The sequence below is a fragment of the Rutilus rutilus genome (assembly GCF_951802725.1).
Source record: "Rutilus rutilus genome assembly, chromosome: 1".
NCBI classification, from domain to species: Eukaryota; Metazoa; Chordata; class Actinopteri; order Cypriniformes; family Leuciscidae; genus Rutilus; species Rutilus rutilus.
Genome location: NC_140209.1, coordinates 12481949 through 12505145, shown reverse-complemented (window position 1 = coordinate 12505145; position 23197 = coordinate 12481949). Strand labels below are relative to the sequence as shown.

Below are 23197 nucleotides of genomic sequence, written 5' to 3'. Positions count from 1 at the left end.
ATGTTGAATCATGCGACTTGCAAACCTGAATGTGGAGCGCCAGCACCTGCAGGGGCATGCTTTTGTTGCACATTTGACAAGTAGCCTTAGGCATTTTTTTTTTTTTTTATTCTCTGGCATCAGTAGGGAGAGGATTAAGGTCAATTTCCTCTTGTAGAGGAACTACATACAGCATAGTCTTTCCCGATGCAGAAGCAGATTTGATTTGGGACCCAGTATAACCTTCTGAGTCTGGAGGAATAATGTTTAGCCGTCTTACACCGCATCCCCCTATAAACAAAGATCAAATTAACATTACTCAAGTGGTAATTAGTCACCAGTAGCCTTGTAAAGCATCCATCCTCCCCTCAAACCCTCCATTTTTGGGAATGCTTCATACAGCATGCTGGAAAACTATTGGAAAATGTAAAGAAACTAAATGTATTTTTTTAATATTTGTACAAGAACTCATGATTCTAGGGTAACACTTTACTGTAAGGTTCATTAGTTAAAGATTAGTTAATGTATTAACTAACATGAATTAACCATGAGCAGTACTTTTGTTACTATATTTACTAATCTTTGTTAACATTAGTTAATACAAATACAGCTGTTCATAGTTTGTTCATGTTAGTTCACAGTGCATTAACTAATGTTAACAACATTTTAATAATGCATTAGTAAATGTTGAAATTAACATTAACAAAGATTAATAAATGCTTTATAAGGGCAGTTCATGATTAGTTCATGTTAACTAATGAACCTTATTGTAAAGTGTTAATGATTCTAGTATAAACTTATATTTTCCAGTTGTACAAAAAGACAGACTACATTATACCTCTGAATGTTTCATGTCCATTGTAATTGAGATAGTCCTTTTTCCAAGCCCTGCTTGAACAAGCTTGAGTTCGTGTACAGGTGGAGGGGTAGTCTCAGAATGTTTATCCAGAAGATATACATTTAAATCAAAAGGTTTAAACCCCTTTGAAGTATTGGTAAGTGTTCTGGATGCTACATTTATTCTTTTTTTTCCCCTGCAGATTGAATGTGTTCGGAAAATGCTAGGAAAGGACCTACAAGGAAAATTATTTTATTTAATAATTTTTTTTTTTTTTTTTTTACATAAAATAATACATAATAAATAGTACATAGTCATACAAATAATTTTGTTTAACTTGGTAACATACATTTTAATTGTGTAGGGGTTTGACTATGTTCAGTGCCTGAAAATGAAAGCTTTAAAAATATTGGTAAGGGTTTCCATGCTCTGTATGGCCAGCAACATGCACCTGGACATTTTCTGATCAATGGTGTTATTTGTCTGTCTTTGTTCTTGTACCGCTGGCTGCTGCACTTGAACTTGTGAACGTGGTGTTATAGGACTCTGATTAAGAGTCTGTGTTAGAGCAGAGATGATGCTCTGTGCTGCACTAACAACATCTGGGTACTCTGCCTGCTAAACACAAAGTTGACAGATTTATGCAAAAAAATAAAAAATAAATTATATTGTGCATTCAGAACACTTAACTTTTTAATGATGTTCTTATTGTATGGTAAAACAAAAATTCGCTGTATGTATATGATACTGGATATCAAGGGTGAAACTGTTAACAATGTAGACAGACAGCAATCTCATTCAATGTCAGTCATGTGTGCAGTGAAATATAATGTATTAGTGTAGTGGTTTATGGTCTTAAATATTATCATTGAGAGTTTTTGGTCACATTTCACCTAAGGCGAGTGTGAGAGTGTCAGATGATTCCTTCCTATATTACGGGCCACAGCCAAGGAATTTCAGCTTGACAATAAAAAACAATCATGGAGGATTGTTGAAAGAATTAGAATTATATAAATTATAGGAAGTTCATCATCTGATCAATCTGAAGGATTTAGTGAGATTCTGGTGAGCTTGTAGAGCCTCTGATTATCAACACAAGAATGACACAGTTGGCAATAAAGATGAATTTATTGACAAAGAGATATACAAGAGTAAAATATCACACTTACAAAATACTACTAACGAAAAATGACTAAACTACTTAGAAAATGTAATCAATAATCAAACAGAAGCTACAAACAACTACACAAATGGATGTTCACAATGAATGTTAAGTAGATGAGCAATGGATTGGATGAAGCATTTAGAAGTCAATTGAGGTCTTTCTAGATGCTGGTATGAAAATAGTAAATAAGCATTTACTATGACTATAGATAATGTGTCTAATGTATCTATCTGTATATGCAGACCCTAGATACAGTCTCTACAAAAAAACAAAACAATCTAATATAGTACCAAGCTATCCTGTAGCTCAAACAGTAGAGCGTTGGCGCTTGCAACGCCAAGGTCATGGGTTTGATTTCCCATGTATGTAAATGTAAATGTGTGCCTTGAAATCCAATGTATGGATAAAAGCGTCTGCCAAATGCGTAAATGTAAATGTAGCAACAACCTAATGCCCAGGCCTTTGGGAAGAGGTTTGGTTAGCTTATATTTATTTTCCACGTGGTCGGGTGATCAGTCCGGCAATGGGCTACGTATTCCACTGGTATCTTTCCATTCGCAGTGGGGGTAAACTGGATCCCTTTCCAGAGTGCTGGAGGTTCGCTGCGGTTCCTTGTGTAATCTGGAGAACTGTAGGTCAGGCGGTGGTCGATCCACAGGATTCTTTGCAGTCTAGAGGTTACAAAGGCAAGAGTCGTGCAGCTCAGGTGTTGAATGCTGGAGTCCTCAACAGAAGCGGTTGAGCTGCTTGAAGGTCCATGCGGGTGAAGGTTTACTTGCAAGAGTAAAACCTTGGTTGTGCTGTTGTTCCTTCCCTCTTTAGGTCAGAAACTCTACTACTGCAGTGGTGTGATTGGGTCGTTGCATTCCAAGTGATGTAAACTGATGTGTTTGAAGTCCAAACGTGATGTAAATTGGTTGAGGTATCCAGATGTCCATTACTGTGTTAGTGGGTGAGATTACTTTGGCTGTTATTCCAGGTGCAGTTTCCACTGTGAGCGCACAGTTCCCTGGATGAATAAGGAGATATGTAGGGCATCTTCCTTACAGTTTCCTATCCCTTTATGTGGTTCTAAACCAATGTGTAAAAAGATTTGTCTTTTTCTTAGGGTTCTTTGTTCCTACTGTGTTCTAGCCAGTTTGGGGGCCCTGGACAGTCCATGGTCGTTCACACCTTGGTCTCAGGAATGGAGTTGAGGTGAAGATTCATGAACAATGGGCAACCAGTGATTAGATTAGCGATCAACGGGTCGTTGATGTTGTCACCTCTGGCAGTCCTGATTACCATAATCCTTTAGTTGTCTTTGAGGGTCCTATCACATCCTTCTGTCTTCTTAATCACAGTAAGAAAAAGAGACTCCTGTTGTGAAGTATGGAACTCTGGTGCCATCATGTCTGCTGTTCACTACATTAGGCATTTAAAAGCTCTATTGACAAAATTAAAACAATATTTCATGGCTTTCAGAACTAAAAATGTATCCTGATTCAAGTAAAAGTGAAAGCGGATGATCTCTCTCTTTACTGACAGATCTCTCTCTTTACTGACTTATAAGCGCCAAATCATCTTAAGAGAAGAAGAGAAGAAAAGTGTCTAGTTTCATACAGTTGTATTTGCATGGAAGAGTAGAAGTGGAAGATAAAAAAACAACGAAGAACGAGTTAAAAATTTATATCAGATAAATTTCTCTATCAAAAGTTTTATGATCTCTTTTTCAGATCCCTGAAATTCAAATGAGTTTTCCAGTGTGAATTTTCTGGTGGTCTTTCAGTTCATCTTCTGTAGTAAAGGACTTCAGCACTGAAACACACACTTGCTGTGTCTTTTTTGGTGTACTATTACGAATGAATCTTCTTCTTTGTGTGAATCGCCATGTTGGTGTTTCTTCAGGACTGATGCCCAATGAAACGGTTTACCGCACTGATGACAGTTAAATGGTCTTTCTTCAGAATGAGAAGCAGAAGTGATTTCAGAGCGAAAGCCTGAGCCGCTTCTTCCGAGTGTGAACTCTCATGACAATCTTCAGACTTGATTTACATGTGAAGCGTTTTTTACACTGAGGGCAGGAGACAGATTCTTTGGCTTTTGGTTTTTTCTTTCTTGTTCACGTCCATCAGGTCTAAAAGAAACATTAAATCATGTGAAATTTCAAATGAGAGACAAACGTAAAATGAAAAGTGAAGCTCAAAGTCAAGATCAGTATAATAGTCATTTTAATCCCATCAAATCTGGTCAGCAACTGCTGTGCACGATTATGATCTATTTTAATGTCATGAAGATGATTTGTGTTATAAATCACTAGTTTGGTCATGAAACTCTAGATGATGCAGGCTTGACATATGATCAGTAAGAAATCCCATAGTTTCCTACACGACACAAGCTGATTGGCCTCTAAGCTTATTTGTTTGATGTTTGTTGTGAAAAGGCCGTCTGTCAACAAATTCTTATATTTTTGCATAGTGTTGGACTGAAGGAAAATCAAATTCACGCCTGTACAATAGAGAGCATAAAAGTGTCTGCCAGGGGCATAAATGTAAATGTCTCACATGGCAAAAGTTACTTTCAATGGACTATTTTGCACAATTATCTTGCTAATCATGCTTAAAAGAGCAGCCAGAAAAATGGAGCGTAACAGGAAGAAAACAAAACTAGAGGTATTTCGGATTTCATGGAAGGAGAGCTCGATTACTTACATAGAGGCTTTAAAAGCTGCTAGATCTGCTTATTTTTCAACCCTATTAGAAGAAAATAAACATAATCCTAGGTATTTATTTGAAACAGTGGCTAAACTAACGAAAAAGAAAGCTTCAACCCAAGAAGTTAATGACTTGATGAATTTCTTCACTTATAAGATTGATAATATCAGGGACAAAATTATAACTATGCGACCAGTATCGCATCAGGCAGTGCATTGTAGTCTCCCTGAGGAAAAATTTGTTTCATTTATTGCTATAGGAGAGGAAGAATTTTGCAAACTCGTTAATTCATCTAAATCGACAACATGTATGTTAGACCCTATACCGACTAAGCTACTGAAAGATGCTCCCAGAAGTCATAGATCCTCTTCTTAATATCATTAATTCGTCTTTGTCTCTAGGATACGTACCAAAAACCTTTAAGCTGGCTATGATTAAACCGCTAGTTAAAAAAACGCAACTTGATCCTACAGAATTAGTCAATTACAGGCCTATCTCGAATCTACCTTTTCTGTCAATTGAAAAAGCTGTATCCTCACAACTGTGTTCCTTTCTTGAAAGAAATGATATCTGCGAGGATTTTCAGTCAGGATTTAGACCGTACCATAGTACCGAGACAGCTCTCGTTAGAGTCACAAATGATTTGCTCTTATCATCCGATCGTGGTTGTATCTCTCTATTAGTGTTACTTGCTGCATTTGACACCATTGACCACAACATTCTTTTAAATAGACTAGAAAATTATGTTGGCATTAGTGGAATTGCACTAGCATGGTTTAAATCATACTTATCTGACCGTTATCAGTTTGTAGCAGTAAATGAAGAGATGTCTTATTGATCATAAGTTCAGTATGGGGTACCACAAGGCTCAGTACTAGGACCATTGCTGTTCACTCTGTACATTTTCGTTACAGTTATTTTCGTTTATAAAGTTTTAAATATGTATATTTTTACGACAAAACCGCACGGATTACCCTCAGAAGGCCTTCGTTTATCCCCCTGGAGCCGGATGGATTACTTTTGTGAAGGATGCATGCACATTTTGGGACTTGAACGAGGTGAGCCCCATTGCTTCACATTATAACCACTGAAAGATCTAAGCCATTTTCTAAAATAACTGAAAATGTGTTCGTCTGAAAAAAGATTGACATATGCATCTCGAATGGCTTGAGGGTGAGTAAATCATGGGTTAAATATCATTTTTGGGCGAACTATCCCTTTAAGTTTGGTAGCCTGTATTTTAGTTTGCTGATGAATGGTTGAAATGTCAATTTAGCAATGCTAGAATCGATGTGTGTGTGTGTGTGTGTGTGTGTGTGAATCCTAATGTTTTGTTGATGTTGCTATTTGTGCATGCAAAGCCAAACAAAAAAATATTGTGGTATTTTAATGGGTCACGGATACTCATCTAATGTAATTTAATTTTAATTTGACAATTTAATCGTGTGGTTATTAGCCGCGTTTCCACTGTTGGGCCAGGGCCGGGCCGTGCTAGTGCGTGCCAGGGCCAGTCGCGTTTCCACTGTCACTTCCGGGGCTTGATCGGGGCTTACTCGGGGCCAACGGCCAGGATTTCTGGCCCGTCGAATACCTTGGGCCAAAGCGGGCCAGCTCGGGCTAGAGGAGTGGTTACGAACAGAGGCGGAGTTCACCTGAGTCGGGAGACGGCAGCGCTGGATGATTCTGTCAGCATTAAAGACTTTTAAAATAATTTAACTCGCGTTTGTGTTTGTGATGCAAAAGACTATGCGCGCTAACCGTTACCATAGTAAACATAGTAAACGCTTGAAGATACGCATAGTAAAAAAAACATAGTGAACACTTGAAGAAATCAGACCAATCATGAAGGCTATCACAGTCATGTTTTTATTTTATCTGTCAGTAGCCTACGTCTCATCTCTTTATACCGGACTATCATAAAATAAAGCAACTTTTTTTCGGGAGCTTCCTCTGTTCTCTGACTGAAAATATCTGTATGGGAGTCGAGAGAGTGCTAAAGCTCCTCAGGTCGTATTTATGGTGGCATATATTTGTAGAAATGATCATTCTTTCTAAATGTGATGTAAATATGTCCTGTGACTACCAGATAAACAGAGACAGACGCGACTGAAGAAGTAAGTGTGTCCTCTTTCTTTTGTGAAATAGACCTAACGGTAATTTGACTAAATAATAGTGACTAATGTGCAATTTTGACATAAATTAATTCATTATGATCAATGTATCACTTTTTATTGTAAACCTGCGGTAAAACATCGATGCTTGGGTTTTAAATATTCAAGTAAACAACAAAAATGCCAGCAAACGGCCGCTTTTATCATGTTTGTTTTCAACGCTGTTTCCAGTGATATCTGATTAGTTTTCTGATAAAACTTCTATTTGTTGGTGAAATGATGGGTTAGTGTGACGTTGTTCCAGAGAGGCGTGTTACGGGCGTGTTTTAGTGAAGCGCTATGGAGCTTCTGGCCCGACAGTGGAAACGCAGGCTCGGTGCTATTAGCCCGAGGCTATTAGCCCGGCACGGCCCGTTTAAAGCCCTGGCTCGCACTGGCCCGACAGTGGAAACGCGGCTATTGAGTGCTTGTCGGTCAGACAGTAATCTACAGTAAATGCTCCCATAACAATTCCTCACCAGTCTGCATTTACAAAAACACAATCTCAGATCTGATGTAAGATTTAAACATAGCCAATGCTCACGTCCATATTGATCAATAAATGGCGATTTTTTGCATGGAAACTGTGCGCACAATTTTCTGTAGTACGCTCGTTTTGTAAATGAGCAACCAAACGTGTCAATTTATAGCAGTAAAAAAAATTCTATGTACGAAGTGCACATGAAAAATAAAGCCTAACCCTTAAAGGGATACTCCACTTTTTTTGGAAATAGGCTCATTTTACAACTCCCCCAGAGTTAAACAGTTACCGTTTTCGAATCCATTCAGCCGATGAAATCAGCCTAGAAAATCGCAACTTTTTATTTTCCGTCGGTTTTAGTACACGATGTAACTACAGAAGAGTCAAGTTTTAAATAGGAAAAATATCGAAACCCTTTGTTCATTTTTTTGAGAGAGATGCTAATGGTCTTGTCCGGTTCAATTCATTATGCTAAGCTATGCTAAAAGTGGGACCCCAGACCCGGAGATCGGCTGAATGGATTTGAAAACGGTAAAACTCAACTGTTTAACTCTGGGGGAGTTGTAAAATGAGCCTATTTCCAAAAAAAGTGGAGTATCCCTTTAAAGTAACACTATGGAACTTTTCCTCTGCGGTCACCCTACAGGTTGGAAGCAGAATTGTCTCATTAGAACTACAGAAACACGACCTGTTATAGCAGATAAAGGACCGCAAAGCGGAGGCATAAGTGCCTTTCACCGTTACGACTTGATGAACCACTGAAACGATTTTGGAAACATTATTTTAAAGGTCCAGTGTCTTTTTTAGTAGTTCATTATCAAAATCTGTGTTGACCGTTGACAAACGTGTCCTTCTTCATGAATATTTACCACCACCATCAATTCCAAGTATTCCTGTAGGCTTGAAATTTTACATTTATAAATGCATAAACGGTGGAAGATGCTACATATTTAGGTGCCATCTTGAAATACGTTAGCCGGTAAGGGACATACAGGATATACTGCCTACTGCTCCGCCTTTCGCGTTTTCGCCTTTTGTGAAGGCTACCGTACCTGTAATACGTACTTTGAACTGCGTGGCGCGAGAGAGTTGATTGCGATATATTATCTCAACGCCAGATGGGAGAATTTCTTACATAGTACACCTTTAAGGTAAAAATTCTCCCTTAGTGAATGTTGAAGCTGCCGCAGGAAAAGCACACAAGCCAACCTGACTTCAAGATTCCAGGTTTTGTTTCTCAGCACATAAAGATGAACTACTCACTGTGATTTCAGACTGTGTTGATGTGGTTTCTCTGCTGCATGAATCTTCATGTGTCGCTTCAGGTGAGTTTTAAAAGAGAAACTCTTTCCACACTGATCACACGTGTGTGGCTTCTCTCTGCTGTGGATCCTTTCATGCTTTTTCAGATCTGCTGACAGAATGAATCTCTTGTCACAGTGTGAACACTTGTAAGGTTTTTCTCCAGTGTGGATCCTCTCATGTGTGTTCAGATTTGCTGACTGACTGAATCTCTTGTCACAGTGTGAACACTTGTAAGGTTTTTCTCCAGTGTGGATGCTCTCATGTGATTTCAGAGATGAAGACACACTGAATCTCTTGTCACAGTGTGAACACTTGAAATGTTTTTCTGCAGTGTGGATTCTCTCATGTGTTTTCAGTGATGCTAATCGACTGAATCTCTTGTCACAGTGTGAACACTTGTAAGGTTTTTCTCCAGTGTGGATCCTCTCATGTGTTTTCAGTGATGCAGACTGATTGAATCTCTTGTCACAGTGTGAACACTTGTAAGGTTTTTCTCCAGTGTGGATCCTCTCATGTGTTTTCAGAGATGCTAATCGACTGAATCTCTTGTCACAGTGTGAACACTTGTAAGGTTTTTCTCCAGTGTGAATTCTCTGGTGCTGTTTTAAATGTTCAGCTGTAGTAAAAGTCTTCTCACACTCAAAGCACATGTACTCTCTCACACCAGTGTGGATTTTCTGATGTGTATTTAAAGATTGCCGGTGTGAAAAACTCTTTCTACACACAGAACATGAATATGGCTTCTCCTTCGTATGAACTGTCAGGTGTGACTTCAGGTCTGATGACCTATTAAATGTTTTGCTGCATTGATCACATGAGAACGGCTTCTCTCCAGTGTGGATCTTCATGTGTTCTTTTAGGTTTGATGAATTAATGAAACTCTTTCCACACTGATCACATGAGAATGGCTTCTCTCCTGTGTGTATTTTTGTGTGTCCTTTAAGGTATGCTGATTGGCTGAAACTCTTTCCACACTGATCACATGTGAACGGCTTTTCTCCGGTGTGGATCCTCTTGTGAATCTCAAAACTAAATTTGCGCGTGAAACACTTTCCACACTGATCACATGTGTACGGCTTCTCTCCGGTGTGGATCCTCATGTGAACAATAAGGTGTGATAATTGACTGAAACTATACCCACATTGATGGCATACATGTGGCTTCTCTCCTGTATGAAATCTCACGTGAATCTTAAGAGATTGTTTGCTTGATAAACTCTTTCCACACTGAGTGCAGGTGAAAGATTTCTTGGCTCTTCTTTTCTTTAAAAATGTCTGTTTAGTCTTTGAGCGACTCAAAGGTTTTCCTCCAGGTTTGACATGATGTTCCTCCTCCACTTCACTCAGTTCTTCTCTCTCCTCCTTCACTTCACTCAGTTCTTCTCTCTCCTCCTTCACTTCAGTCAGGTCTTCACTCTCCTCCTCCACTTCACTCAGTTCTTCACTCTCCTCCTCCACTTCACTCAGTTCTTCTCTCTCCTCCTCCACTTCACTCAGTTCTTCTCTCTCCTCCTTCACTTCACTCAGTTCTTCTCTCTCCTCCTTCACTTCACTCAGTTCTTCTCTCTCCTCCTTCACTTCACTCAGTTCTTCTCTCTCCTCCTTCACTTCACTCAGTTCTTCACTCTCCTCGCTCTTTTCCATCAGGTCTAAAATCAAAGAGAAAAAACCATAATGTAGTGAACCATAATGTAGCAAAGTAAACAACTTCTATAAATATTACAATCAACTTTATGCCTTTTTATAAATTATATGTCCCTGAAAATGTACATTAATGAGGTACATTGATCTTCTATTATTATTTTTAAAACATTATACACAAATACCATATTTCAGTAGTGAGAAATATTAAATATATTTGTTCAACAACAATTATCTAATGTAATATTAATACATTAAAAATATACAAAAGTGTAATCATTTTGACACCAACATTTAGATTGATATTTAATTTATTAAACTAAAAACGTAATTATTATGGCCCGGTTACAATAAACTTTTCCTTCCACTGATGTCCATTCATACGCATGTTAATGTGGGACACCGGAAACACAAGATCAAGTGAATTTCGCTGAGAAAATAAAAGACACCGCAGAGTGTGACCTCATTTCACGACCGTTGCAGTGTTTGCAACATGCTCAAAGTGTAGACTGACCGCAGCTTTAACTGGTTTTAAACAAACAGTTTTTATTAGCATTATCTGTGTCCAACATGTTTCACTCAACCATGTTAACTTCTGGACTGATTTTCCTCTAAACAATTTATTAATTGTGACACCCAGGAAGCAGAGATGGGGGACTCGAGTCACATGACTTGACTCGAGTCAGACTCGAGTCGCAAATTTAAGGACTTGAGACTTGCTTGACTAAATTAAGAAAATGACTCGACTTGACTTTGACTTGAGATCCAATGACTCGAGACTTGACTTGATATACATTTTTATATAAATCCTCGCAACATCAATTGATGAACAAAATGAAAGCAACAGAACCAAAGAGTATAGAAGCCCAAGAGGCGAAACTCAATAGAACGCTCCATAGCAACAGTTGCCCCCATGACGTGATACTTAATGATGACATATGTTTTGTATAACATTTGCCACATTTCTTTCCAATCATGCTTTAAAGGAACACTCCACCATTTTTTGAAATAGGGCTTATTCATATTCTTTCATACATTTAGATAGGTGGGTAAATGCATTTTTGTCTCAGTGCATGCATTGTTTTAGTTTGACAGGGTCGGTGATAGCTTAGCTTAGCACAATGAATGGAATCCTTTGTTGCCAGCTAGCATGTCTTGAGTAAAAGTGATAAAAAAAATAAAAAAACCCTCGTAATTACTTCTTGTGGCCTGCGTATTCACAACGAGTACAAATAGCGATGCAGATTAACACTAGGTGATTTCTTAGGCAGAAATTGACTTGGGACTATATTATGGGGAAGCACAGGCGAAGCACGGCTACTTAGGCGAAGCACTGCTACTTGGGCGCAGAGATATCATGCAACACATGAAATCCCACGACTTCTGTCAACATACCGGTGTGCAACGAGTCAAAACACAGAAGAACAACACGCGTGACCTGCACCGAGTGTCTTCGCTTTTGGATTGTTTTTTTTGAGAAGTAAATGGTAATTATCTGCGTAGCAAAAGGTTGTGAGAACAAGCAAAGGACATACACGAATGTAATGTTTCACAGAATTCCATTGAATGTGGAACTGAGAAATAAATGGCTAGCAGCCCTGGATATCTGTACTTCAACGCCTCTCTACAAAATTAAACAGTATCGTGTTTGCGAAGAGCATTTTGCACCGGAGGACTAAGTTACTTTGAAAAAATGGAATATGGGCCCAGAAAGAGGGTACTACGTCTGAAACATACGGCTGTCCCATCCCATCTATTTTCAAAGCACAGGCAGAACAAAGTGCACATGTAAGTTGTCTTTTATTACTCTTCCTTATGTTAATCTGTGTCTTTATCCGGTTATAAGATAGATGCTGAGAAGCTGTATAGACTACGGTTCAAATAACGTTAGCCTCCTCTAGTATAACCTCATGTTGAATTCAACCTGTTTAGCATGAACAACCAAACTAAAATAAAAATCGCTGTTATCGTTACCTGTAAAATGAAATGACTGAGGGCTAAGTTAGCTATATTTCTCTCACCGAGTTAGCCTGGTTCTTTTGACTCAGGAGTTTTAGTATAACTACTAGAGAAGAGAAGGCAATAAACAGTTTACTATTCATGTGTCATGTTTAAAATAATCACTTACTCTGTGGACAGCTGTCCATTTGGTCTATTCGGCGTGGGGCGTTTTTTCCAGTTCACTTTATCACACCGAAAAAAAAAATAATCGAGTACTGCCGGATGAATCAACGCCGTGAAATCCGTGGTAGCTGTGACACAACTGCGGGCACGCTCATCTTGATCTGACACGTTGAGCCTGGTTATCGATGGCAGAAACTTGTCCCACTCGCCACAGCACAGACACTCTATTTCAGTCGGCATTGATTGGCATATTCCCCCACATTCACACCACCAGTTCGTGTTGGTTCTCATCCTCGGGCTGTTGAGCGATCGCAACCTCCTCCTGTCGTTCTATTTCCACTCATTTTCTGTAAACTATATAGGTATGGTTCTGGCTCACACAAAATCAGCCATGTTCATCGCCATTCATGTACTGTTGGGAAAATAGCCAGGCAGCTACTATTCACACCGGTATGTTGACGGAAGTCGTGGGATTTCATGTGTTGCGTGATATCTCTGCGCCCAAGTAGCAGTGCTTCGCCTAAGTAGCCGTGCTTCGCCTGTGCTTCCCCAAAATATAGTCCCAAGTCAATATCTGCCTAGGAAATCACCTAGTGTTAATCTGCATCGCTATTTGTACTCGTTGTGAATACGCAGGCCACAAGAAGTAATTACGAGTTTTTTTTAAGTTTTTTTATCACTTTTACTCAAGACATGCTAGCTGGCAACAAAGGATTCCATTCATTGTGCTAAGCTAAGCTAGCGCCGACCCTGTCAAACTAAAACAATGCATGCACTGAGACAAAAATGCATTTACCCACCTATCTAAATGTATGAAAGAATGTGAATAAGCCCTATTTCAAAAAATGGTGGAGTGTTCCTTTAAAGCCAAATATGTCTTTCTTTCCCATGACAAAAAAAAAAAAAACATAGAAAACTGTTAATGTTTTGTCGTGTTTTATGTTTCTATTAAGGCAGGGTTAGATGTTATCAGGGGGTTGGGGGCAAAATGCCAGCAGAATTAATATGCACCCAAAATTCAAAATGTGGTGGAAAAATTGCCCTACTATGAGTTATCTTTATAATAAGCCTACAACATGATATTAAAAAAATATTTCCAGAATATTGGCGCGATTGCAAATGTGATAATGATTTTATAAAACAGTTCAGTAAACAAAGAGTGAATATTGTTATGTGACATTTTAGACATAATATTCCAAATATTGTCTGTTTTTGCTCTATTTCTCCAATGACAATAGTTCCAAACAAGCCACAGAAGAGTTATGTGTATTTGTGATTCAGTGACCTAGTTGCTTAGTTCCAGAACGAATCTGCCGTTTTGAACAAATCAGTTGAATGAATGCTTCTATGACTCGTACATTAAGACGGTGATTTGGCGGCACCTATTGGCGGTTTTAACTTCATAATTAAAACTATATAACTTATATAAAGGGGGTGCCAGGTTGAAGAATGCCATTTGGTGGCATAGGACCCATTATACTTGAATTGTGAATTGTTTAATACCTTTTAATGGTCTTCTGCAATGTTTGAGGCATATTTATTTTTTCATGCTTTAATGTTGGCCTAATTTCAGTTACATTTACATTTTAGGCTATGTAGTTTGAAATTTTATTTATTTTTTTATTTTTTAGATTAGTATTGTAGTAACCACTCAGCTGTATGTGGAAATGGATATTTAAAGTCCACAACTTCTGTAGTTTTAACTTATTTTAATATATAAATTCAGTGAAATCATCAAAGGTTTGTATGACTTGCCTTTTCACACAATTGACTTGGACTTGCTTGAGACTTGAAGGTTAAGATTTGAGACTTGCTTGTGACTTGCACATGTGTGACTTACTCCCACCTTTGCCAGGAAGTGACATCATCTGGGCCGGTGTTGCCAGATTGGGCCGTTTTGGACAAAAATTGGGCTGGTTTGGGGTCAGTTCAGCAGTTTTCAAACATCTAAATGTTATAGTCTAATTGTTTAATAAACAAAACTCTAGTGTGCATGTATTCCATAAAATCAGTAAACATGACACTGTACTGGCCCTTATTGAATTCACATTCAATTATCCAGCAAGTTAAACTCTTAAACTCAAGTTAAAAAAAAAAAATGTTTTACTGTATGATTGGCGTGAAACTGAAAATACAAATACATCAATTAATAAGTTATATATGTAATCGGTACATAAAGTGTACTGTTAAATGTATGTATTGTTTATTATATTATAACCACACAAAATGGTTTATTTTCAAATGCTTGATATACCTGCCTGGAAAATGTGTGATTGATGATTGTTGATCTTTAATTGAGGTGATGTCGTGATCCATCTTAATTTCCTGTTTTGTCTCCTCCTCTTCCCTTTTTGCAAGGTTAAAGGGGACCTATTATGCAAAATTCACTTTTGCATGGTGTTTGGTAAATGTAAATGTAAATGTTTGGACATAAATATGTGTTGGCAGTGTGTGTACACAACCACCCTACAGTGATAAAAATCCACTCATCTCTCTCTATTTACTCTGAAATCTGAGCCAGCTGCTGATGACGAGGTGGATTAATTTTATTTTCAAAGAAAATGCTCCCTCAACTCTACCGAAATTCGTTTATGTATTTACGCACTTCTTATACTGTGTTTACTCAGCTCTTACCGTGATTTTCTGGAGTAAGACTTTCTTTTGTGTGATGTACAATAAACTTGACTAAATCTTCAGTATATTTTTGGCCATCATTCGGACAGTACACTACTGCAGTCTTGTATTAATAGTGGATACAAGCAGATGACAAATATGTTATAACCATAATTAATCTACACTATACCTGTTCCATCTTCATACAGCACTCTGGCATTATTGTCCGACTACGGGTCGAAATGAACACTGTTACTGTGAGTTTCTGTTTTGATATTATCATCTTTCCGTGAGATGAGATTGTTCTGACACTAAGCGTGAGCTCATGAAGCTTCGCCCCGTGTGCCGTGCAGCAGCAGCTCATTTGCATTTAAAGGGCACACACTAAAACAGCGCGTTTTTCTGAGCCTCAAAAAGTGAAAAATTAAACATGCTGTAAAAAAATTTGAGCTAAAACTTGACATACACACTCTTGTGAAAAGGGGCATAATAGGGGACCTTTAAGTTACACTTACAACCCTGTCAGCCATTCTAGAAATGTAATTTTCTTGATACAGTTTACTGTTTATTACTTAAAATATAATACAAAAAAATGGTAAACTATATTGAGAAATGTCCAACATTTATGTAACATGGTTGCAAAAACTTGCGAACCAAATATAAACCAGAGCTAAAACTATACTTGGTTTGATGTTGACATCCATTTGTTGAAATGTTCCCTGTACCCATTTCATATTTTAGGCTAACTGTTTATCTAAATGTGCTTGAATGTTTCTAACATGAATGTTCTTCAGCATCATGAATGAATGAAGAATAAACACCAACCTCTTTGTTCTTCAGGATCTTCAGTGTGTTTCATTCTGCAGGGTTCTGGATCACTCATGTTCTCACTGTCCTCTTTAATAAACTCAGTCTTTGCAGATTTCAGCTCTTCCTGATGCTCTGATGCTCGTCTTCACTTGTAGCTGATGGGAATTTACAGCATTTATTGGAGAATTGCTGTGGGAGGAGCTTCACTGATGATGTGACTGATATGGGAGGAGTTTCACTGATGATGAATTACAGTGGGAGGAGCTTCACTGATTATGTGTCTGCAGGGGGAGGAGCTTCACTGATGATGTGACTGATGTGGGAGGAGTTTCACTGATGAATTACAGTTGTGTGAGCTGATCTAGCAAAATCAAAAATACGGTATATCAGTTACTGAGTTTGTTTTTATGCTCATGGAAAACAGAATATAAATAGTGTAAAATCGTCCATGTATAAACAATGGTAAGAAAAACAGTTATAAGCATAAACAGAAGAAAATCTACAGAATCTACAAGAAAACCCTGTCACACCTTATGATTTTGTGTCACATCATATGAGGTTTCATGTACTTAGCATGAGATTAAGCAATGTGCTTTTATGCTAACATGCTAAAACCATGCTAAAATATAATTTATCCAACTAAAATATGACAATATAGTTTTAAAGGTAATATTGACTGAAAAGTAATTTCATTTGGGCATTTTTGTGTAAAATGCGTCACACCAAAAGACAGCGCAAAAGGGAACTGAAGTAGGAGTGCCGGATATACTTGATTTTTTTTTTAAAACATGAAGAGAGAAAACACACATTGTAACTTTCAGTGTCCTTCTGAGGTGTTGTTCTTCCTCCTGAAAGAAGGAGGACCCCCACTCCCCAAAGGTCTCCAAACAATTGCCCGTTTAAAAAAAAAGGAATATGGCGTCACACCTTATGATATCCATTTTTGGGACAAAATGTTTTAGTTAAGGGTGGCTTCAAAATATTATGCCTGAACTTTTAGTCAAGCAGACTCACAAGTAGACATCTGGGATATCAATATATGATTGAATAAACAGAAAATGAATTCATTTTCTTGTTTTTATTAAAAATCCAAATTTGTGAAATGTGCTTGGGACAGTGAGCTTGAGCTTATTCTGGTTAGGCTGAAAACTGTGAAAAAAAATGGAAGATTAAACCCATGAATGCTCTGTATGTTCATATAAAATGTAATAAAATGTTCATGTAAAATGTTTCTGTAATTTACTTAACCCTCTGATGGTCTTTATTTACACTTGAGGTTTTTGGGGTCTCTAGAGACCCCAGACAATAACATTTAATTTTGTAACAAGATAATAGTTTTTTTTTTTTTTACAAATGTAATTTTATTCTGTTTGTTAATGTTTTTACTCAACATTTGTGCAGTTTTTGGAGAATTTATGATATTTTTTAAATTTCTATAAATAAATAAATATTTAAATAGCCTTTTTACAAAAAAACAGCATTTGATGTAAAATTCACTTTATAAAAGACCCAGATTTCTAACTTTCATTCATGGGGATAACATGGATAATTTTAAATGGTTTAATGTAACATTTATGCCCATTTTTTGGAAAATGCAGTTTTAAAATAAAAAATAATAATTTTAACCACTATATGGCTATAGAGCTCCAGTATATGCTATTTGCTATTAGACTACCTGAAATATATCTTTTCACAAGTTGGATTCATATCTAAATATTATAAAATCACAATTATAACAAAAATAAAATATTTTTGTCAAAGTTTAGCATTTTTTTGGACCAAAAAAACCCAGTTTTTCAATAATGTTACATTATGATTAGAACCAAACCTGAACAAAATGTTACAAAGAGAAATGTTGGAGTCTTAAGATTTTATCATTTATTTCAATCATTTATTTTTAATCTAATTCTAGATTCTAGACACACACAATTGTGTGTGTGTGTGTGTGTGTGTGTGTGTGTGCACATTTTCAATGTGTCAGTGTCACCAATTTATTGTTGTGGTGGTACTGCATTTTGGATGATTTTATTTTACAAATGATAAGAGAACAGTTTTTATAGTCTCAAAAATGTATTCCTCTATATGTGTGTGTGTGTGTGTGTGTGTGTGTGTGTGTGTGTGTGTGTACACGTGTGTTGTGAGCAATATAATTTAGCATTGTGGATGTTTTTTGCATTGGTGGAAGTGTGCCACTTTATTTGTGCCATTTCTGTCGATGTGTTCTGCGTTGTTTCTGATTTTGATGATGAATTTTGTCTATTTTGATTGCGGGGTCTAAAGAGACCCCGAAGACCACGAGTGTCACAATTTTTGTCACGCTAACATAAAAACAGATATCATTCCAATTTTTTTTTTTTTTTTTGTAGATCTAGAAAGTGTTGAGAGACGTAGAAGGTTTCATACCATTTGGACAAAGGGAACTTTTTTTTAATTTGAGTAAAAGTCATTTGGGGTCCCAAAAGACCCCGTAAACCATCATTTACATTTACATTTATTCATTTAGCTGACGCTTTTATCCAAAGCGACTTACAATTGCTATATATGTCAGAGGTCGCACGCCTCTGGAGCAACTAGGGGTTAAGTGTCTTGCTCAGGGACACATTGGTGTCTCACAGTGGATTCGAACCCGGGTCTCTCACACCAAAGGCATGTGTCTTATCCATTGCGCCACACCACCCCATCAGAGGGTTAACATTGACACATTGGACCAAAAAAAGGCCATTTCATGTCAACCACCCATATATATATATATATATATATATATATATATGAAGAGTTCAGATGCAAAAGCCTCTAAGTGCCATCTGAAATTTTCTTCTAGAATGATCATTTTTATCAAGCTCGTATATTTAAGTTCAATAATTTCACTTAAATGGCATTGCAAATTACCTATTAATTGTCATTTAAGTGAAATTACTTAACTTAAATATACAAGCTTTATAAAAATGATCATTCTAGAAGAAAATTTCAGATGGCACTTAGAGGCTTTTGCATCTGAACTCTTCATATATATATATATATATATATATATATATATATATATAAATTATAATAATATGTTGTATATTTGTAAATATAACAACTGTCTGAGATGCCTTAAGAGAACCCTGCCTGGGGAAGTTAGCGTCAGTGCCACTCACCATACACACACACACACACACACACACACACACACACACACACACATTAGCTGAGATCTTAACCTTTCAGTTGTTACTGGTTCGGCTATTTTAACATATAGCATGACTGAGAAATATGACAGAGTGAAAAGTAAAGTGTGCCATCCAGCCCTGCTCTCCCCTAACTGATGATGTTAATCAAACAAACATTATATCTTAGACTGTTATTCAATCACGTTGAAACTTAAAACTAAAACAAATTATATAACCTTTAAGAGTACAAACATACCTTTAAAGAAGAGTAGGAACAGGCGAAATGAGCAAAACACACCGGAGGTCCTGCTCTCTCACTCCTGCATGGACAAACTCACGCGCGAATGAATAGGCGTATCACGATGAAAAGCGCCAGTTTCAACGAGAGATCACGTCATGAAGTATTTACCAACAAAGTTTTAACACGATTTACACTGTGATAATGTTACAAAGAGACAGTAAATAGCACATGTGTATGAGAGAGTGAAAAATACAGTGCTTCCCGTCTGCTTCCACAGTGAGACTAAGCGCGAATGGTTAAAGGGGAAGAGAAAGCACTTCCTAACGGCAGTTTCTCACCGCAAGCTTGAGCTCCGCGTCAGCCTCGCGAGAGTATTCACACTGGAAGCGTTTACAGCCTCACAGAAGCAATAAGCGAGCATGTCTTTACAAAGGCACCTAGCAATTTGTTTTCAGAAGTTGGTCATTTATAAACTTGATAGTCTTGAAAGTATGTTGAGATGGGGAGGTGTACAACATTAAACAAAAAAGCTCCGATCTTGTTATGGAACAAACATATATGGGAATATATTGCAATTACATAATATATTTCCATAGGCTACATGGGAAACTAGTGCTTATCTTTCAATTTCGCCTACTGCAATATATGCATTGACCATATGGGCATTTCTTCAACTAGGGGCTTTTTTAATCTTGTGAAGTTGAATAATAAAAAAAAAAAACGTCTTCCAAAGTCATGTAACACAGTCTCATAAGTTTAAATAATTTGTTTTAAGGTCTGTAAGAAGACAAACTTAGATTACAAGAGAAATTGTAATTTTTTCATATTTTTTTTTAATGTCACGGATTGGTAAATAGTGAAGCGAGGATTCAGGTGCAGAAAAATAAGTCTCTTTATTAAATAATAAAAATAAACAAAACAAAACTACAAACAAAAACTCCCCGTGGGGGAAAACAAGACAGGCTTCTGGCAAAATTGGAAACACGAGGGAATAACGAACCAGCACAGGACTGCAAACACAGTAAATAGGAAACTAAATAAGGAAGCAAACAAAAGAGGGTAACGAGGAAAGCAGCACAGTAAAAAAATGTTGGGTTATTTGGTTACACATATTGGGTCAATATGTTGGGTTATTTTCCAAAAACATTGGGTCATTTTTAAAATCGTTGGGTAATTACTAGAAATAGCCCGACTGTTGGGTTAAATAACCTACGGTTTCCGCAGCAACGATTAAAATTTTAAAGGTCCAGTGACAGACAGTCAACACAGAAGTTGCTGCTGCATCGTGATTATGAAAGGTAAGTCATATCATTTTTATTTAGGGGAGAGTGGGGTAAAGTGAGACATTTTTTACATTCGTTCCCCTCTAAGCAAGCTAAAATGATATATCAGTCAAATTTACACATTTTCCATTAATTCAGGATGTTTCCTAGCAATGGAAATTATTAGAATGTATTCAGGACGAAGGGCAGTGAAAATATGATTGTTTTTAAAAAAGTGGTCTTGTGTCTCACTTTACCCCAGCTTAGGGGTAAACTGAGACAGACCAGAGAAATCAAGGGGGTAAAGTGAACCAGCTGGGGGTAAACTGATCCACTTACTTTTTCCACTCTGAAACTTCCATAACAACACATGTTGTAACAGTAAGAATCTTGACAGCTAGCTTGACAACCACACATTCCAGAACTAATGTCGGACTAGTAACAGAATTAAGCACATTTTTTTATGACCCACCGGTGCGCATCCAAGTGAAGGTTCAACACCCTTGGCGTGCTAAGGGTGAATGGCACACTGGAGGAAATTCCTCCTAAAAAAAAAAAGAACTATGTCCAAATTATTGTGATACATTTTGAAAACTCAATGCTGTCAGACCTCCCCTGGCCAGCCCAGGGAGAGTGGCCCGTCCTGAGCCAGATTCGGATTTGTCCGCCACCGCTGGAGCTCCGTCTGGAGCAAAGTCAGTCCTAAAACGGACCTTTGGGTCTTTGTGGAGGAGGGACAATGCTCCGCTCGGACAAGGAACATAGAGAACCATGGTGGTCAGACCGGGTGGAGAAACAGCCTGACCCAGCCCAGAGAAAGTGCACTTTGTGCGGGCGAGACTTCCAGTAAATAGGGTCTGGTTTGGACACCCAGTCCCTCGGTGCCAGGGCGTGCACACCGGTGAATGTGCACCATCCTGGGTGAGCTGGGGTGAAAGACACACTGGAGGATATTCCTCCTTGTAAAAATGTCCAAAAATATCTTGGATTTGAAGAAGAGCTCCATGCTTGCAGACCTCCCGGGCCGGCCCCAGGGAGGGTGGGTCATCTCTGGTCAAAGTCAGATCCGTACACCTGCTGGCGCTCCTGCTGGAGCAATGACGGTCCAAACACGGACGCTCGGGGTGTTGTAGAGGAGGAAGACGACACTCTTATCGGACTAGGTAATGGAAAACAGGCGCCTCCGGGTTGCCTGGGGCCCAGAGGAGCGCACCCTCTCATTCGGGCCGTAAGGTTTTCTTCCTGGTGTATTGCCTTGGCATGATGGCTTTTCTACTATGTTTATGACATTAAAAATAAAACATATGTCATGTAATATTACATTAAAATATGTTTAAGACTAAACTTAACTTGTGCCTCATGTCTCACTTTACCCCACAGCATTTGTCTCACTTTACCCCACCGCCACATTTTAGAAAAAAACGATCTCTCTAAGCAATTCGGGCTTATCTTCAGCTAGCATCATCACATGGTTTTATATGTTGGTAGTTCATCAACATGTATGATATAAGTTTTTCTACCTGAATCAATTTGCTTTGGCACAACAGTTGATTAAGTTGACAGCAAGAAAATTTACTTTTACATGCAAAAAAAATATTTTTGTGAAAAAAACATGCTTACTACAGCACCATGAGGTCCTCTTCTTCATGGCCAAGGTGAAATGAAAGGGGCTTGAAAACATAATGGTCAAATGACCAAAATTGTGTTCCGTTGCCTAGATATAGGGGGTGTCTCACATTACCCGATGTCTCACATTACCCCGTTCTCCCCCTATTTATAATATTAAAGGTGGGGTATGTGATTCTCTTTTTTAGCCATTTTTTTCAAAATCACTTGAAATCCTATTCCTAACCCACTTACAGCCACTGAGTTAGAATCACTGAAATGAGAATTAAGCAATTTAATCATCTGTGGAACGGGCAGGACTCGAAAAACTCCAGCCTGTTGGGTTTACTGTTGGGGGGATGGTATTGTTTATAGATCAGGATGCTCTCGTCATTCTATTTACGTTAAGAAAACTTTCCTGGATAACCAATAGGTAACGTTCTTGGGAACGTTCTTGGGAACGTTCTTGCTTGCTTTCCCTCTCTGCCGTGCGCGCTACGCGGTTTGTAGCACAGTCTCTGTCTCGCGCGCTCGCTCTAGATTCCGGGAGATCCACTGGAAATGAATCCTAGCTATCCCCGTTAGCTCGCTTGCAGTAATAAAGTAATTCATTAAAACATAATACTTGCGAAACCATTTAGAGATGTACGTTACTACCAGTAAGTTACCTACTACAATCAAGTAGGACTCTAGTCTGAAATCACTATAGCATTATGCCTGTTTTACTGTAGCCTATTTGTGATAGCAAATGTCTTAAAGGGACTTTGGTGATGGTGTGTCACAGCTGAAGCTGTGCTCCAGACTGGTAATGTACTTTTTTCGTACAGGTGTGACTACAATTGTCACTGAATGCGGAACGAAATAGCTCTACTCATTTGAATCGTAGCGCACAGACCATTTATCAGCTCAGGCCCAGTGGCGCGAGCTCAGACATCGGCCACACAACTCCACAACAGTGCTGTGAGGTGCAGTGAGAAGCGTTTGATTTCGCTGAAATCTCCGCGATGAAAGAAAGATGAAAAAGTGTAGATATTCCTAACAACATTGAAGCGGAAAACATGGGAAACATTGTGCAACAAATAAACGATTAGTTCATGATTAAAGAAAGTTTGTTATGTTTTCCAATACACAGATTACCT

At 38.0% G+C, this 23197-nt stretch overlaps 1 protein-coding gene across 3 annotated transcripts in view; it reads right to left on the bottom strand.

Annotated features, from left to right (window-relative positions):
- Positions 1-19481, bottom strand: part of LOC311287787 (uncharacterized protein) — a 449286-nt gene extending 429805 nt beyond the window's left edge. The window contains exons 1-4 of one of the 3 annotated variants that reach the window (XM_084404844.1): positions 19207-19481; positions 15814-16159; positions 8570-10259; positions 1935-4098 (exon numbers count right to left, since the gene is read on the bottom strand). In XM_084404844.1, the coding sequence (XP_084260970.1) occupies positions 4002-4098; positions 8570-10259; positions 15814-15871 (1845 nt within the window). In that variant the 5' untranslated portion in view covers positions 15872-16159; positions 19207-19481 and the 3' untranslated portion in view covers positions 1935-4001. Of the gene's footprint in view, positions 1-1934; positions 4099-8569; positions 10260-15813; positions 16160-19206 lie in introns of those variants that run through there. The other 2 variants (XM_084404842.1, XM_084404843.1) reach the window with 2 other exon arrangements.
- Between the last annotated feature and the right edge of the window lie 3716 nt (positions 19482-23197).